This window comes from Indicator indicator, chromosome 2, assembly GCF_027791375.1.
Source record: "Indicator indicator isolate 239-I01 chromosome 2, UM_Iind_1.1, whole genome shotgun sequence".
In the NCBI taxonomy this organism is placed as follows: domain Eukaryota; kingdom Metazoa; phylum Chordata; class Aves; order Piciformes; family Indicatoridae; genus Indicator; species Indicator indicator.
Window position 1 is genome coordinate 24,110,697 of NC_072011.1, and position 17,878 is coordinate 24,128,574.

The following is a 17,878-nucleotide window of genomic DNA, read 5'->3' on the forward strand; positions in this document are numbered from 1 at the left end:
CTGTAATATATCTACACTGAGCCTTGTGTCCACACTGATGCTTTGCAAGCCCTCCTTGGAGCTTTGTGTGCTGTTTGGGATGCTTCTAAAACATCAGTAGATGATCTTGTATTTTAAGCTGTTTGAAGTGCTTTCTGTCAAACTGAATATAAGATAATATTTAAGCATCTTAATTGTTAGAAGTGTTGCTTGTGAATTAAAAACTATTTTTGTGTGGTTAGAAGAAAATACTGAATCGACTTGTTTTTTTTAAGAGGCATCTTAAATTTTTATATATATAAAAATAAATCCACGTGTCTGGCGTTTTGTGTTAATTGCTTCATTTTTCAGAGAAGTGGTAACCAAGCACTGTGCTCTGAGACTTGCTTAAAGGGGTGTAGATGCAGTAACGTCTGCTGGTTAATGAAGAATTAAAGACAATATCTGTTTTTTGTTTCAGTGCAGTTCAGCTCAGTTTAACGGCAACTGCGGATGGTGTGAAAAAGCCTGTCTTTCATAGGAAAATTAAAGTGAGACTAAAACCTTAGGTTTCCTGCTGTTCATGTTGTAAGGTGCAATTTTGAAGGGTAGTTACATCAGACTTGATCTTTTTTTTTTTTTTTTTTTTTATTTTAGGTGTCTGCATCACTGATGGTCCAAAATCAATTAATGCGGGAAAACTGAGTAAAACTTTAACTTATGAAGATCAGGTGTTAAAACTTGTCTATGAAAATGGAGATGCTTGCCCTGCGGACCATAACCTGAAGCAAAAAAGCTATTTTATCTTTGTATGCAAGTCTGACGTTGGAGATGACAGCCTGCCTGTCTTTCTGTCTTACGATGAGCAGACATGCACTAATTATTTCTCTTGGCATACTTCCTTGGCTTGTGAAGAAGAGGTAAGAATTACTTCTAGGGAAAACACTTGTGGGATTACATTTTAAGGGGAATTAAGTATAATGGGACTGTTTTAAATTCCTTGAGGAAAGGTCTCTTTCTGTAGTTACTACAGAACACAAGTTCATGTAGAAGTTCTCAAATGCTTTTTTCAGTGATATTTTCCAAAGGGGTAAATGGTACCTGGCAAACTTCTGCTCCATATCATTAATGAAGTTGAAACCTTTAACACTTAAGATTAACTCCTCTGTGGAACTTTGCTTTTTTTGTGCATCTTAAATAGAAGCTGTAGGATATCTTCTTGGGAAATCATGGTTAAGAACTTCCACCCATCAGAGCTTAGGTAGAGTTGAGGATGGAGAGCATCTCTGTGCTTGGGGATAGTCTTTGCTTCTAAGCAAGTTACTACAGGCAAATGGATGTTTGCTTTGTGCAAAGACTGGTAAAACCTAATAGCATGAATTTAGAATCTCTCTGCTGTATAACACATTATAATAATGTGACATGTTCAACTCTAGATGAATTGGTGTTTCAGACAATACTTGGAGCTAGTCTCAAGTATTGGATGTGCAGAGTAAAAGTCAGCAATGTAAATAGAAGCCTAAATGAGTTGTAGGGTGAATTCAGATATTTTCTTAACACCGGAACGTTACCCTCTGTGAATCTGCCTCATCATTGTTTTTGCTGTCATGATTACTTACAGTGGGGACATCTGTGACAAGTTGTTTTTTCTTAGTTACCACCCTCTCAATACTACCACAGACCTCACTTCCATTTAGAAAAAATTTTTTCCAGTTTTTCTTCCCTGATAGGAGTTGTCACATGTCCTCTCCTTCTGTAGGAGTTCTGCTGGATATGGCTCTGGTTTCCTTTTTAAGTAACATGTGGCATGCTGCAATACAAATCAACAGTGCCTAAAAACATTGTGTTTCCTAGCCTGTTAACTCTGCTCAGTGATAATTTGTGCATTTCTGATCCCTTTTCAGTGTATTCACAGTGACCCTAGCTATTTCAGTGTGGTGATCAATAGGTAGCAGTGATGATTATTTGTCCTGAAATGAAACAGTAATTTTGTTAATTGCTCTTTATCTGATATGTAAAAATAAAATTCCCAAATGCCAGGCAGGCTGTCAGTAAGCTTATGCACTTTAAGAATGTATACAATAGGCTTGGAGGAAATGCAGTGCTCAAGCCATCAACTTGCAGTACAGTAATTTCACATTGTTATGGCCAAGTTGGTTTTGGGAGTTGGTCCAATAATGTGTAGGAGATGGAAAGATGAAGGAACTGTAGAATCTACTGATCTTACAAAGATATAGTGACTATGCATGCTGGAGTATGCGTGCCAGAGCTTTAAATCTTTGTATTGTTCTTAAACATTCTGATGCAGTGGAGTCCATATAAATGATTGAAGTTTTGCATATGCAGTCTGTAGGTGCTTAGTATCTATAGATTTGAAACTTTTAAATACTACAGTGCTGCTGGTCCTGTGAAGGATAAATCAAAGCAAACAATACAAGAATAAGAGCAATAAACCCTGTTTTCTTGTAGGTGAAGTGCACAGTATTAAATGGCAGTTCCGTTATTGACCTGTCTCCTCTGATCCATCGCACTGGGTATTATGAGGCATTTGTGGATGAAGATGTAACAGATGTTTCTCCAGACTTCTACATCAACATTTGTGAGCCTCTCAATCCTATCAAAGATGTTGGCTGCCCACCTGGAGCAGCTGTTTGCATGGTTCCTGTTAATGACTCACCAATAGTAAGTACTATGCCTGGAATCACTGAAATGTGTGTTTCCCTGCTAGTATAAACAGTGTGCCTGCCTAGAGACCTGATTTGAACCAGAGGCTTGGAAATGGGTTGCTTTCCCTATGAAGAAGTATTTTCCTATGCCAAACCCCAGTGTTTTTTTATGGGTCAGAAGATTCCATACCATGACAGATATGAAACGTTACTGCAGAGTTTTTGTGTAGTGCTGTGCACCATATATGGAGACTGGGAAGCAGAATGCCTCTTAATCTGCCATATGTGGCACAGAAAGTTTATGCTCGGTCCCATGATAGCCTGTTGCAATATGAAGCAGGGTGTGTCCTAATGCACTTAGTACTTCCATGTAAGACCTTAACAGCTGTGTAACTAACAAGCCTGTGACATAATATGGGTTAGCTTTTCCCTGTTGCTACCTTGAGAGATGGAGGCTCACAGGTTTTGAGATGTTGTTTGTGAGCTGTGGAAGATGCACATAAAGTTGAGATTGTTTTCCATGAACTTCCACGTTGACTTAGGACTGTTGTTAATACTACACTGTTTATAAGTGATGTGTTGGTATTTTGGCATGGTGATTTAAAGCAGAATCTACTTGTAAGATGTAGAACTTTCTTGGCTTTTGCCAAGCTTTACTCAAAGAGCGTTTTGAGCTGCTCAACTTATTCTTTAAGATTGAAATGCAACAACTGTTCTGAGTATAGAATGCAGTTTTCAAAAGTACAATAGTTGTGCTCTCATGTAAACCAAGCAGAGTGAGCTGAACTAATCAATCTCTGGGCTGATCTGAAATCTGCATGTGTTCTCTGTCTCTTAATATGTATTTTTGCTTGTATAGGATATTGGTCGCGTTACTGAACCTCCCAAGTTAAATGAGGCAGGAAATGAAGTTTACATCACTTACAACAGTACTACTCCTTGTCAGATAAACAACAAAATGAACTATACTTCTCTTATTGTATTTCACTGCAGCCAAGGAACGAGTCTGGTAAGATACCTGTTAAACAAATGCTGATAGTGGAATGCAGCCAGTGTTAGCTTTGGTTAAAACTGAATCAAGGGTTTGTTTCTAGCATGTAAGGATGTGCTTGTTTCAGCAATGAATATATTTAATATTTACATTCTTAACTACTTGTATACTCAGTATTTGTATTCATAACCAAGCAAAATGTCAAAGTGTATGAACTTTGGGCTTCAGAATAGCAGGTTCTGATGGTTTCAAGGGTCAAATTCCACCGAAGTAACATAGCAATAACTTACTGCTGGCATTAAACTTAATGCTCTATTTCCCCTTGTCTGGGTCCAAAAGTTTGTACCACAAGCTAATGCAAGAACCAGTGTAACTGTTTGTAAAGCTGTTCCTGTGAAATGTTCCTTCTGTTTTGTAACCCTTTGTATAATAAGACATAGCTTTAAAATTTTGCATTTAGGTACTTATGATTTTATTTTGTGTTGACACCCAAACACTAAATAGAAGTCGCATCATGGTGTGAATCTACCACTGCTTGAATTTTTTGAATGATTCAACAAACTGCAAAAACACTGAAGTATGATGTTTGACAAACTAGAGCTTGTTGAAGTTACTCAGTGGAACCATTTTCCATGAACGTGAGACATGAGCTGAAGCTCTGGGTAGCTCTAAGCATTACAGAGACCATACTTATTTTTATTTGAAATATGTCAAAAGAAAGTGTTCTTTGTAAAACTTAATTCTTAGTGTTCTCTACCATACAGAAACACAGTGTTCTCGCTTTTGTTGCTGCTTGCAACCTTAACCCTAATTAGTAAGAAATCCTGTGTACTTCATATGGCATTGATTGTTTCCTGGAGAGCTCTGTAGGCTGTACTTCACTTGTAGCTTGTTTTGGTGCTGATCGCTATACAAAGGTGTCAGCAAAGCCTAGCCTTGGTAATAACTGAGGTTAACTGTTGTGGGGTGAGGGAGAAACGCAGATAGAACAACAAATTCTCAAACCTACTATATTTCACTGTGTTCTTTAACAGGGCAAGCCAAAGATGATAAGGAAACTTGACTGCAGTTTTGTGTTTGAGTGGGAAACTCCAGTTGTGTGTCCTGATAAAGTGAAAACTTTAGGCTGTTCTGTGACTGATGAACAGCTACACTATACTTTTAACCTGACCAGCCTTTCTGGAAGGTCGTTTGAGGTAATGCCTTCTGGTGGTGTGAGGATTGGGGTGGGTTTGTTTTTTTGGGGTGTGGGTTGTTTTGGTTGGTTGGTTGGTTGGTTTTTTTCTTTTTTTTTTTTTTTTTTGTTTGTGTGTTTTGTTTTTTTAATTTGTGAATTGCCCATTACTATCAGTGTTTTAAAATTGTATCAGGGTTTTCTTTTAAGCATGCTGGGGTATGAGAAGAGACTAAAGCATGTGCTGCAGCAGTGGTGGATGTTGATATATGTTTGTCCTCTGACAGATGGAATAACGTTAAAGTATTTTTTTATGGTTTTGAGAGGGAAATTCATAGTGAAGGGAAGGAGAAATCTTTACCTGTGGTAGAGTCCTGAACATGAAAACAAGTCTGCTGAACAGACTTGGTCCTGAGTACTTTGTTCACAGTTTTGCCGTATCAAATAAGGCCAGTCTTGCAAAATGAGTTATTTTCTTCCTGCATTGTGCAAGTACTGTATGAGACTTGGTTTATAAAACACCTGAGTGTTTTTTTTAAATATTGACTGCAGGCTCTGAGGCAGCATTGTTCCACAGAATCACAGAAACATTCAGGTTGGAAGAGAACCTCAGGATTACCAAGTCCAACCAATAACCTTGCTCTGCAAGGTTCACCCCAAAACCATATCCCCAAGCACCACATCCAAACAACCCTTAAACACATCTGGGGTTGGTGACACAACCACCGCCCCATTCCAATGCCTGACCACTCTTTCCATGAAAAAATTTTTCCTAATGTACAGTCTAAACTACTCAGTCACAGATTGAGGCTGTTCCCTCTTGTTCTATCACCAATTACCTGTGAGAAGAGACCAGCACCAGCCTCGCCACAATATCCTTTCAGGTAGTTGTAGATAGCAATGAGGTCTCCCCTTGGCCTCCTTTTTCGAACTAAACAGCCCCAGCTCCTTCAGTCACTCTTCATAAGATGTTTCTGGATGTCTACAGGTATTTTCTGGATCCAACCTTTACCATGTTGGTGTATGCAGTAAGGCAGCAGACTTGCTCCAGGGAAAATGCAAAGATGGGGCAGTGTGTCTAACATCTACAAGTGGAGTATCATCTTTTGGAAACGTAAAGGAAATGAGAATGGACTATAACCACCAGGATGAAACAGTCATCTTGCAGTATACAGGAGGTGATCGGTGTCCTCCAGGTGAGAGTGAAGCAGACTCATTCTTTATGTAAAAATTTCTCAGGTTTTTTTACCTCTAAAATGTGAGATTTTGCTGCAATATGAGGGAAGCAACATGGGTTTTGCATGTTAATAGAAACATGTAGTTCTATTAAATCACACGCACCATAATGATCTGCAACATCAACATGCATCTCCTAGAAGAGAGAGTGCAACTTTTCTGGAGGGGTGATCATAGCTAATTGTACAGTACATCCTGGCTTTCTAACTGGGTTTTAGATTCAGTGTTTCAGGATTTCTGTTGTCTTCCTTTTGCCTGTGACTTCTCTTAGTGTTGAAGTACAGGCTTTGGCTATGGTCCCAAAGATGGATGTGCCTGCTGTTGTACTGCATGTTCAGAGGATGTACCTCTCTTTCTCAGTGACTGAAAAGGGAGAGCTTTGTGTCTTCCCTTTCAAGTACAAAGGAAAGACCCATGAGGAATGTATTACGGAAGAAAAGAATAGGCCATGGTGTGCTACAACTGAAAATTACCAGGGAGATGGAAAATGGGGATTTTGTGGAAATGGTAAGAACTTCCTAATCTTCATGTACAAAGATCTGAGCTAACATGGGGAGGTAGCCATTATCAGGCTGGGCGAAGGCCTCTGATACAATACAATGAAAGTAGAGGGCTTGGAGTGGGCAAGACAAGGAATCTCTGGGAGAAACCTAACTCTACTCAAGTGAGCAAAATACTTCTGAAATAAAAAATTCATGCCTTTAGATCATGAGTGTTCAAGTAAAAAGTGATAACTGATGAAGATTGATTGTTCTGGAAGGAAAACTATTCTCTAAAAAAGCATGAAAGCTAGCCAAAGGAATAAAATGGTTAGGTGTAAAGCATTTATGCCTCTATCTAAAGTAATACCTGATGAGAGGGTTTGGTGATAGTGAAAAATGCTACACTGAAATCCATATATGCCTGAAAGCCTCTGACAAAATATGGGTTGGGTTTGTCTTTTTTTTTCTTTCTGGTTGGTTTGCTTTATGTTCTCTCCTCTTTCCAACCTTACCCTTTAAAGCAACTGCAAGAAGGGAATCTACTATTATTTTCACATGTGATGAAAATGCTGGTGTTGGGAGACCATACCTTCTGAGTGAGACGCTTGGCTGTGCTGTGACATTTGAATGGAAGACTCAGGCTGTTTGTCCTCCCAAGAAGATGGAGTGCAAGTTTGTCCAAAAGCACAGAACTTATGACTTCAGAATGCTCTCTTCCCTGACAGGATCATGGATCTTTTTCCACAATGGGAACTCGTGAGTAATGAGTAACTCCCAGGAAGCAGCCTTCAACCAATACAATTGAAGTTCTGTTAAGGCATAATACTTCTGTTTGGTTGCTGTTCAGAGTCTCTTTAAATTGCTGACAGTGTCTGAAGACTATCAGTGCTTAACACAGCATACAGACAAAAAACTGAAAAGGAACCCATTTTTTTATGAGGTTGAAAATTAGTGTCTTACTCCTCACTTCTTTCCTCTGTTGATTTTAAAAGGATGACTAAGTCTGAACCAGGATTTTTTTAAAGGCTTTCTATTTAAACTGCTGCCTTAATGAAACAATTTTGTGGTTTAAAGACAATTTATTTCTTAATCATGCTGAACAAAAATCTTAATTTCATTGCTGTCTTTTGACTGCAGTGTGTAACTTTGAAGTTGAAGTAGGGTTTTTTCCTCCCCTTGTCAACCTAGAAAAGAGTTGAATAGCAGGAAGTCATCAACATCTCCAGCCTTCTTCCTCCAGTTAGCAAATAGAAATTAACTGGCAAGGATGAAAGCATCTAATCCTAAATTTAGGATAAACTATGAGAACTCTTTTGTTCACCACTTTGGTACTAGTTAATCTGTTCTAATAAAACTTAATGGTATAGGTCCAAGGAGACACTAAATTTTAGGGTAGTACTATAACCTTTGGGGCATTTCATGACTGTTCCAATTTCTAGTTTCGGCCTAGGTCAAGATTAACAAGTGACTTAATCTGGTAAATGATCAGTTCTTTTTGCACACATTTATTTAGTAATAGAAGCAATCTGCTAAACTTTAGTGCATGCTTTATTCTGTCAACTATTTAACTTCTTTCAACCTGGATAGTTTCCAATGAGGGTTCCAAAGTTTATGTTCCACTTTTTCGGTTTAATCTAAATTAATTCTAAAGAAACGTTGTCCACTGTGTTCTGTATAGGTACTATGTGAATCTCTGTCAGCGGGTACATGAGGGACCTACAGGCTGCCCTGAGAGAGCCAGTGTTTGCAGGAAGAATGAAAATGGTGATGTTCAAGTTCTTGGACTTGTTCATACACAGAAGATGAATGTGACAGGTAGAGTTACTTTTGTTCCCGTGGAGAGCTAGAGGTGGTAAAATTGTACAACCTAGCTATAATGGTTCTCAAATTGTGCCTTGTGAAGCGTTTATTTTGAAACCTCTTTACCAGTGGATCTGCTTTTAAAAGCAAGACCAGTAAATGCTATCAATCAAATCTAAAAGTGATGTTTAAACCATGAGAAGACACTGAAGCAAATAGAGTGCTGTCATTAAAGCTGGAGGAAGTGAATTTTCTATCTGAACATAACAAAATACTTTAAGCATTAGCACAGGTTGCCCAGAGAAGTTGTGGGGTCTCTTACCTTGGAGATACTCAAATGCTGTCTGGGCATGGTCTTGGGCATCTGGCATCTGGTGGCCCTGTCTGAGGAAGGGATTTGGACCAGATGACTTCCAGAGATCCCTTTCTAACCTCAACCTGTCTGTGGTTCTCCAATTGTGGGAAGGGGAACTACTTTCCTTCTTTTGAAAGACTTGTTTGAGGTCCACTAAATTCTTTAATTAAAGCAACAAGAGAGAGATGCCTAGCTGGCTTCACACTTAAGAAAAATAATTTAACAATTCTCAACCTTACTCAAGCTTTCAGTTCAAACGTCTTTTTTTAATTGTTGCTGAGTGTTTGGAATGAAAGGAAATTTTATGTCTACGTACATATACAATGGTATGTGTTGCCCGAGTTTGTTTATAAATGAGTATCTTTATTTACTCTTATGTTTGAAAAAGTACATCTTAAATGTAAACATTCAGTACAGCCATTCTGGTGACCTGAACACATGGTGTGATGGAAATATAAAAGCGTTTGAGAGTGATTTTTAAATGATGATCAGTGTGAAGGCCTGAGATTACTGAAGTACTGTAATTGGTATATGACCTGTGCAGGAAAAGTTAATCTGAACAAATGGAGAATGAGCAAAGAGAATTTCTGATAGCTGCTTTCAGAACCACTTTTCTCTTCTAGGTGATACAGTGTATATTAGTTATTCCAGTGGCCAGGAATGTAGGCAAAACAAGAAAGTAAAGACAATTATACAACTGAAGTGCGCAAAAACTGTTGGCATGCCCATGCTGCAGAGGTGAGTAACAAATTAACATGGCGTTGATCTCCATAGTTCATTCTTTTGTACCTCTCTAGTAAACTGTAAGTCTTAGGACAGTGACTACCCATTCTTTTGGTGAGTCCCTAAAGTAATCCTTGGTCTGTACTTGTAAGACATGGACCTTCTGGAGGCTCTGGACCTGTTCACTTCCATAAACAATTGTATTATTTTCTGGGCAAAAATTGAAGCTTTGTATTTCCAAATTAGATCTGACAGTGGATGGTATGCTGTTGTGTTAAATGTCAGTTGTAGTGCAACCACTGTTAACTTTGCTCAAAATCTGTTCAATAGAGAAATATACATCATTACAGATAAACAAAGTGTCTAAAGTGAGGTGTATAAGCATGGTCACAAATACTAAGAAAGCTCAATGTTTTTTCTTCTGGTCTCGTACATCATTTGTACGGTAGGGAAACTGAGCAAGGTGCCCTTCCTGAGTCAAAGGTAACACAATCTGATTAGCTTATGTGCCCTGTCCTAGTTAATGTGCAGCACGTTAAACTTGCCAGGAGCAGCCTGACATGTTTGTTAGGTAAAATACTTTGATAAAACCCACTGATAGACTGTGTGACTTTTAGAACCTTCGCAGTAGGAAATTCAAGTGCAGCAGAACCTTTTTGAGTCTTGAAAATGCTGAAGAGTGCAGTGCAATTCAAGCAAAGTTTTTTGAGTGCTGCTTGACTATTTTAGCTTACTCTCAGCATGCTGCTTAGGCAAGACATTTCCACATATGGGTTATCAGCTGTGTGTCTTCTCTTTTTCAAGATACTAAGCACTTGTTACTGTTTCTTGGAATCATCAATTGTGTCTGTTTGGTAGGATTGATGAAGAAAACTGTGCTTACTACATATATTGGGACACACGTGCAGCTTGTGCTGTGAAGCAGCAGGAGGTGGAGGTAGTGAATGGAACAGTTATTAATCCTGCAACTGGGAAAAACTTCTCTTTAGGGGATGTTTATTACAAGTAAGTACAACAAAAAATAGCCCTCAAAAAACCCAAATGAACAAAACTCCAACAACAAAACCTCCCCAATACTTTAGTTCTGCCAAACAAAGAGAGCTTGGTGTGAGTATTCTGTGTTGCTTGAACAGTTCTTAGATGTCAAGTGGAAATAGCACTGGATTCACCTTGTACCAACAGCTGACTTAAAGAGCTTATAAATAGCATAGCAGACAGCTCGACTTCCAGCTGTGAGCATGTACAGGTGTACTTAAGAATTTGCAGGCCTTAGAGCAGTCTTGCCTTGATATTAGATCTCCATTTTGTGGGCAGTTGCTTCTTCCATAGTGTGTAGACATTAGTTCAGTGCCAGGGAACTTTTTTTTTTGTCTTCTCTTTCTTTTCACTTAGAATACTCCTTGGCTTTTTACATAGCACCTTTTTCCAGCTCAGATGGTCCATGTGGAACCTATGCTTCAAAACCTTAGAAGTGAGGAAGGACAGTTCTGGAGGAATGGTCAAGCATAGAGGAACTCAGGAGAGGCAGGGGGAAGACCAGTTAGACTTAGTGTACACAGTGCACATAACCCTAGTCCAGAATCTCTTATCAAGTAGTGTATATATAATACCAGTGCTAGAGTTATGGAAGGAAAATGCCCATAGTAGCGTTATGGGAAGAATTGAACACTGTAGGGCACAAACCACCAGCATGCAGGACTGGAGTGACTGAGCAGAAGTGCTGTAGGCAAGACTGCTGTGCAGGCATGGTGATAGCATTACAAGCATAGAGAAAAAGCAAATCAAACAAGCATGGACAAAGGAGGAGAGGAAGACAGGACAAAAATAAAACTTGTTGTAATGTGAGATTAAAGGCAAATTGTATTTCGGTGAGCTCAGCCTTCAGGCAGGTGGCTACAACAAATAGCTATGCATGTCAGCATTCTCACTCAGACTAGCAGTGTGAAAAGATGTATTTGTAAATGGTATTTATGGAACACCTTATGGTAAAGCTAGTTACCCTTCTGGAGAAAACAGCTCAGCTATATGATTTATCATAGTATAGACAACACAATACAGTTCTTGGGGTTGGTAGGCTAGCTTGTGTATGTGCTACTGAATCATGCTTTTATGTCCTCCAGTTTGTCTTAATATTTAGGAGGTATTTACATGTTCATACATTCACTGAGCAACATAACTAGTAAAGTTTGCTTTTTGTGCTTGCTTAGAAAGACTATACTTATGCTAAATGTAATAATTTGTAATGTTCAGGGAGGAAGCCTCAGTTCTGCATCTTTTGTGGTTGCTGAGCCTGTCACTCCAACTTGCTCTGGAATCAACCAGTGGTAACAGTTACCAGTATTGGCAGTCATGTCTTAGGGAATAACCTTAATCTGTGAGTTTAAACTTAAGGATGGATCTCCCCTGTTTCCTCAGGTTGTACACAGCTTCTGGTGACATACGGACAAATGGTGATAAATACGTGTATGAAATTCAACTTTCTGGTATAAAAAACTCCAGTTTCTCAGAATGTTCTGGAGCAAACATCTGCCAGGTTAAAACTAATGAACGGCGCTTTCGGAGAATTGGTACTGCCATTAAAACTAAGTATTATGTTGAGGGTAAGTACTTGCTCATTAGCCAGAGTTGCTTGATATTCTGTGTGAATTGCTTCATCAGAAAATAGTTCCTGTTTCTGGGCTAATCTATTTCTGTAAAGGCATACATAGTCTGCCTCTCAGAATTTTGGTTATATTTTTTCTTACTGTGTAAGCTCAGTTCCAAATGTGGCCTTTGGGTTTGACACTTGTCAAAAGACTTCAGTAGAAACGATGTAAGATAGATGACTTGGTCTCCAGTTTTCCACTGTGGTTGTACTGCATAAGCAGTGATGTCCTTTATTTGGCTCCTTTTTCTTCTGAAGAGCTTAACCTAGTGTTCCAATGCAGCTGATGGGAGTGGCTACATATAAATGCATAAGCTCATCTGCATATACTGCAAAGTGTAAGCTGTTATTGCAGAACAAAAACGTAACTTTCCAGGATATGGTGTTAATAGTGTTCTCAAGGAAGTGGTCAACTTCAAGGTTTTCTTCTCATTGTAGATGATGACTTGGATGTCATATTTTCATCAGACTCCAAATGTGGTAAAGATAAGTCAAAGTTTGTCTCTTCAACCGTTTTCTTCCACTGCAATCTACAAGCAAAGGAAGGCATCCCTGAATTCCTTCATGAGACAGCAGATTGCCAGTATTTATTTACCTGGTACACATCTGCTGTGTGTCCATTAATGTGAGTAGTTAACCATTTTCTGAAAGCAGCTTTTGTCAGCGCTTTTTTCGTTTTGTAGTTGTTCATCACAGTGACTGCAAAAAAGAAAAAGTGGAAAAGCTAAAAAAGCAGTAAAATCATGGGTAGATGGAGTTGGTATTCATGTGTGTGATGTTTGGCATGTGACTGCTAAACAAAAGTTTACCAGGTTGATCTGGCCCAACAGCTGCTTGTTTGCAGGGGAAATGGGGAGGCATGGTGAAATTCAATATTGTTGTTATCACTAAGTAAAACTGGCTGTAGCTACGAGAATGCATTGTTTTATGTTACCCAAATACCGGTTACTTCTCAGTAAGATTTTTCACCCTCCTTGCCTTACTGTCTTGAAAACTTCTAGCATACTGGCCTTCTCCTCTGTTTGCCTAATTGTTTAGTACAGAGTGAAAATCATTACAGGTCTTAGAGGGATAGTGAAATACTTCTGCAGTTGATCAGCTTATTCTGCAGATCCAAAAATGAGATGACAGCATTAAAAGCAGAGGAACTTTATCTAGGTGCTTACTGGCATTCTTGGCATGTAGGCAGCCTCCCTGCAAAGAATGGAGAGACTGGTGACTACTGACCCGGTGACTGTTCACATCGTGGCTGCTAGCTTGAAAACACAGGGAGACAGTTTATTCTGGTTAAAGCAAGCAGTTAACTATTGATACTTAGGAGATGTCATAGTCAGCTGGGAGGTAAATAATTGCTGTAGCTTCTGTAGCTTGCTTAGGTGCTGGTTTGGTTCTAATGTAGCAGCTTTCTGTGCATAAGCGCTGCTGCGTAAGGCCCAGAGCACCTAATTGTGCACTTGAGCCTTGATTGCAGTTGGTTTTAGGCACTGTTGGAAAGCATAGCAGGATGTCAGTGCAGTACTACATACGTTTCTTCCCCTCTGCCCAGTGATTTTTACTTACAAGGAAATCCCCTGAATTCAATTCTTCATAGGTGTTAGGAAGGTGTTAGGACTGACAGGATGGTGCGGAGTGTGTTTAATTTCTTTGAATCCAATGTTTCTAATTGATTTTGATACAACTAGTCAATAGATCTTATTCATCCTTTTCTTTGCAATTTTTTTTAGATCAACCAATGATCCAGGAAGCAGTGAGCACCAAACTGACCAGGAGGCCCAGGTACATAAAGGCCTTTCAAGGAGAAGTCAGGCTGTTGGTGCTGTGCTGAGCGTCCTCCTGGTTGTTCTCACCGCATGCCTAATAATCTTGCTCTTCTACAAAAAAGAAAGGAGGTAAGAAATCATTGTGAGGCTCTAGAAATTTCTTTGACAGGACTTGGTTGCCTCAATGAAAGAGAAGTAGTGAGCTTTAAAGTTCTGTTTTTCACTTGGCATCATCAACTGTTAAACTGTATTGGTATTTGGTTTTTTTGTTTGCAGTTAGGGTTTGGTTTTGGGTTTTGTTATTTTAATTTCTTTGTTCGTGGATAGAGGGCTGGAATTCACAATGTACACAATTGGGCTAGTCTGTATTGTGGACTGCTGCTAACTAAGGAGCATAAAACAGTATTACAAGTTTTAGTATTTGATGTGTCACTCTTTTTGTGGTGTCAAGCTGGAACTGTACAACAACAGCAATGAACAAGTGCAAGTCCTGCTGATTTTTCTGCTTTCCAGACAAGTTTAATTTATTTTTTTCCTCTTAGACATAAAAGTCAGAGGTGTTTCCTGAAGCTGTGATAAGGGGCAAGATGTACATCATCATGGACAGAGTTCTGTTATGGAGTGGTTCAGGGTTCAAGTCTCACTGTGTGATAGCTTGCATCTTGCTTGGTGAAATGCTTTATGTTGACGGTAAAATTCAGAGAGGAAAAATGCAGGCTAGTAATGGCAGTACAATTATCCTAATGCAGTATTGTTCTTCTTCTTTAGGGAAATTGTAATAAACAAGATAACAAACTGCTGCAGAAGAACATCTGGTGTTTCCTACAAGTACACAAAGGTAATAAATCAGATGTTGTTTTTTGCCAGATTTTCTTAAAACTTTTAATAATAAATAACCCCCCTGAATTCCTAATTCTTTGAGAGCTTAGAATGGGTGGCTTCAGGAAAGCCACAGAGCTGAGGTACCTATGTTAATATTGTGAAATAGAAAAAGAAAATAGTTGAGAAAGTGAGGAGCAGTCCATAAATAGCCAAATAACACATGTGCAGGAAAAGAAGCCTGTTTCAGATGTAATGAAAACTGATAGGAGTAGTGTGGTATGGTACCTAAGGCCACCTGTGGTGTGGGATGTGATGGTAAGGGATATCAGCATGTGGCAGAGTCTGGAGGGATATTACAGGCTCTTACTTTTTTTTTTTTTTTCTTGTAGATAAATAGTGAAGAAGAAACTAATGAGAATGAAACAGAGTGGCTTATGGAGGAAGTTGCAGCACCAAATCAAAGGACAACAAAAGGAAGGCAGGAGAATGGTCACATTACTGCGAAGTCTGTTACATCTGAAGCCTTTACCTCTCTCCGTGTGGATGACCTGGACAGTGAGGATGAAGTGTTAACCATTCCAGAAGTAAAGATTCAGTCAGGAAGAGGACTAGACAAGGGAAAGCACCCACAAAAGAAGCCACCCAGTCTTGGAAGTGATGACAAAGCTTGTTTGCTGAATGGAGGAAAGGAAAGGAAAACAAAACCCAAGCCAGGTGAACAGCAGACACAGAACTCTACAAATACAGTATCGTTTCATGATGATAGTGATGAGGACTTGCTGAATGTTTAAAAACTCCTCTTGTGCCTAATCAAATATATATAAGAGAGATTATATATAACGGGACAACATTTCCAACCAAATATGAAGACTTCAGCCTGAAAGATTTTTTTTTTTTCCCCTGAATTTTGCCTTTAACAAGAAACCATTGAAAAGGGAAGATGAGAAAGAGTTCTTGGCTGTTTACAATGATCTGTTCAGTAATGACTGGATTTCTAACATCCAGTTAGCTGAGTTACACTGACTCTCTCTAGCCAGGACACTTTGTTGTTGTTGTTGTTGTTTTTTTTTTAATTAAAAAAACTTAGCATGGATATTAAATGCTTGTTCAGAAAAGAGAAACCTTTAAAAGGAAAAGAGTTAAGGTTCAATGAAGCCCCTGGCTCCTGAGACTCAAGTTGTCTGACTACTAGCATTTAAACTCCTTGTATTTATTGATCCTCACTACTCAGGTTTGCTTAATAGCAACATGTTCTTCCTGCTGGCAGGGTATAGTATATGGGTTCATCTGTTGTAAGACAAGGAAAAATGTACCTTTGGGGGATGATTTGATGTAAATTTTGGAACTGGTCTAATTTATCCTGTAAATTTGAATATTCATTCTAATTTAAACAGATCATTGGTTTAAAGGTATTGACTGAAAGGTACAACTCTCTGTAGCTTTAGCCTGAAATGGTTGCTATTTTTTGCATGATGTTTTGTTGGTACTGGTCATATAACTGACTTAAGTATTTGCCTAAGCAGCTGACAAGCACCCAAAGATTTTTATTATTTTTTTTTATCCCCCTAGATTATGTCTGAGCTAGGCTGACTGCACAGAGAACCAGGGTTTTCAAGGACATAGAGACAGAATTCCTATAATACAGTCTGCACTGCCAAGTTTGTCATCACTAAGAAAAGTCCAGCAGCTAGAGGAGCCCTAGTTATGACAATACTTCTCTCTGGTATTAATTACAAGGAAGAAAATTGGGCCAGTGTTTTCTGATAACCTACGTTCTAGCTCTTATGCAAAGATCTTGGCCATGGTCGTTGATTTAAAAAGTTGCTAGCAATGAATGCAAGTCAAATTTGCTCTAGCAGTCTTGCTCTTCTCCAGGGTTTTCCTAGATAAATTACGGGCAATGATGGAATTTCAAAGCATCATACAAGTATGTATGTTGGTTAGAATTTTTTGAAACTTTTCATTGTACCTCTTGGCTGGCTTACTCAGTTTAAACAATGGTTTCTTTTTATAAAAACTCCATTTTGAATCAAAATAATGTAATATAAAGTATTCAGCAATTTCAATAAAAGATATGAAGTGGGTATTCAAAGTCCCACATGCCAAGTCTGGAATCTTTCTTATGCTAGTCTGCAATGCTGCTCATCAGCTTGGTGATAAGCTTTTTTGCTGTAATAGCTAATACCCTAGCTGTGCCAATCAAGACAAGAACCAATGTTTGATGACAAAGATCAGAATATGTGGGCAAGCCCCAGTGGTGTATTCTTTCTTTTATCAGACTTGGGTTTTCTTCCTCTTGTATTGTTATCAATGACGCTATAAATGCATTCGGCTAAGGCCACATCTTGTCGTAACAAAAGCAGCATTTTTTTGTACTTGGCATTAGGCTAACTGGGGGAACGAGAGGCTTGACAGTGGAATTTTCCATACTGCCAGCTACCATTGCAACAGTTTTCTCAATGGATGAAGAATGCTGTTTCCCTTCCTGGTTTTTAAGGCTGACGTTTTGGAGTTGTTTGATCTATGAACCACTGCCTGAAATTACTTCCCATGTGTTGACCTAACACTGCATGGTCTATTTGTTGTGACTTGAGGGTTAGGTAGAACAGAGGTATTTTCCATGGAAATGTTTATCTGAGCAACTTCAGTGATGTTCTTCTAATATGCTGCTGACAGCAGTGAATGATTTCAGTGCCTAATCTTGAAACTATTGTGCACTTCTTAAGCTTTGTAGGTAGGCTGATTGAATCTTATCTTGTTCAGAGATGGATGTGTGACTTCAGGTTGTTTGTCCAGTAGAATTACCCTGCTTAACCATAGAGAAGGAACTGTTATGAGAACAGTAGGGACCACATGAGTATGTACAAATGGCTGGCCAGGAGCAGAAACCCTGCCAGTCAATAGCACAACTCCCTGGAAAGTGAGTCTCTAAGGTTACCTATCCCACATGGCACAGTGCCACCCCCACCCCTCTCTGGATTGCAGATTGGGTGTGGGAAGCTGCAGGAAAAGGGCCCAGACTGGATCTTTTTTCATTCGTCTAGAACTTAATATACACCATTATCAACTGGTTAAACAGAACTGCTGGCTGTGCTTTTAAGATACAGCCTAATGGCTTAAATTTCACCCAATTCCCAGGTGGGCTTTGGTTTCAGTTTCTTTGGCCTTGACTGACTGCATGCATCCTGCTGAGGGAGGCTGGGTGTTCTGGCTGCTAGTGTGGTGCCTGCTGTGTAATTGTGTGTTGTTGTTCCCCTCCCCAGCTCC

General features: G+C 39.1%; 1 protein-coding gene across 1 annotated transcript in view; it reads left to right on the top strand.

Annotated features, from left to right (window-relative positions):
- IGF2R (insulin like growth factor 2 receptor) overlaps window positions 1-16,677 on the top strand; it is a 57,492-nt gene extending 40,815 nt beyond the window's left edge. The window contains exons 34-48 of the mRNA XM_054396617.1: window positions 616-878; window positions 2,428-2,640; window positions 3,484-3,633; window positions 4,650-4,811; window positions 5,778-5,985; window positions 6,386-6,532; window positions 7,029-7,263; window positions 8,186-8,322; window positions 9,286-9,400; window positions 10,244-10,390; window positions 11,801-11,985; window positions 12,468-12,654; window positions 13,754-13,918; window positions 14,558-14,627; window positions 15,001-16,677. Of these exons, the coding sequence (XP_054252592.1) occupies window positions 616-878; window positions 2,428-2,640; window positions 3,484-3,633; window positions 4,650-4,811; window positions 5,778-5,985; window positions 6,386-6,532; window positions 7,029-7,263; window positions 8,186-8,322; window positions 9,286-9,400; window positions 10,244-10,390; window positions 11,801-11,985; window positions 12,468-12,654; window positions 13,754-13,918; window positions 14,558-14,627; window positions 15,001-15,402 (2,786 nt within the window). The 3' untranslated portion in view covers window positions 15,403-16,677. The remainder of the gene's footprint in view (window positions 1-615; window positions 879-2,427; window positions 2,641-3,483; window positions 3,634-4,649; window positions 4,812-5,777; window positions 5,986-6,385; window positions 6,533-7,028; window positions 7,264-8,185; window positions 8,323-9,285; window positions 9,401-10,243; window positions 10,391-11,800; window positions 11,986-12,467; window positions 12,655-13,753; window positions 13,919-14,557; window positions 14,628-15,000) is intronic.
- Window positions 16,678-17,878: the final 1,201 nt, after the last annotated feature.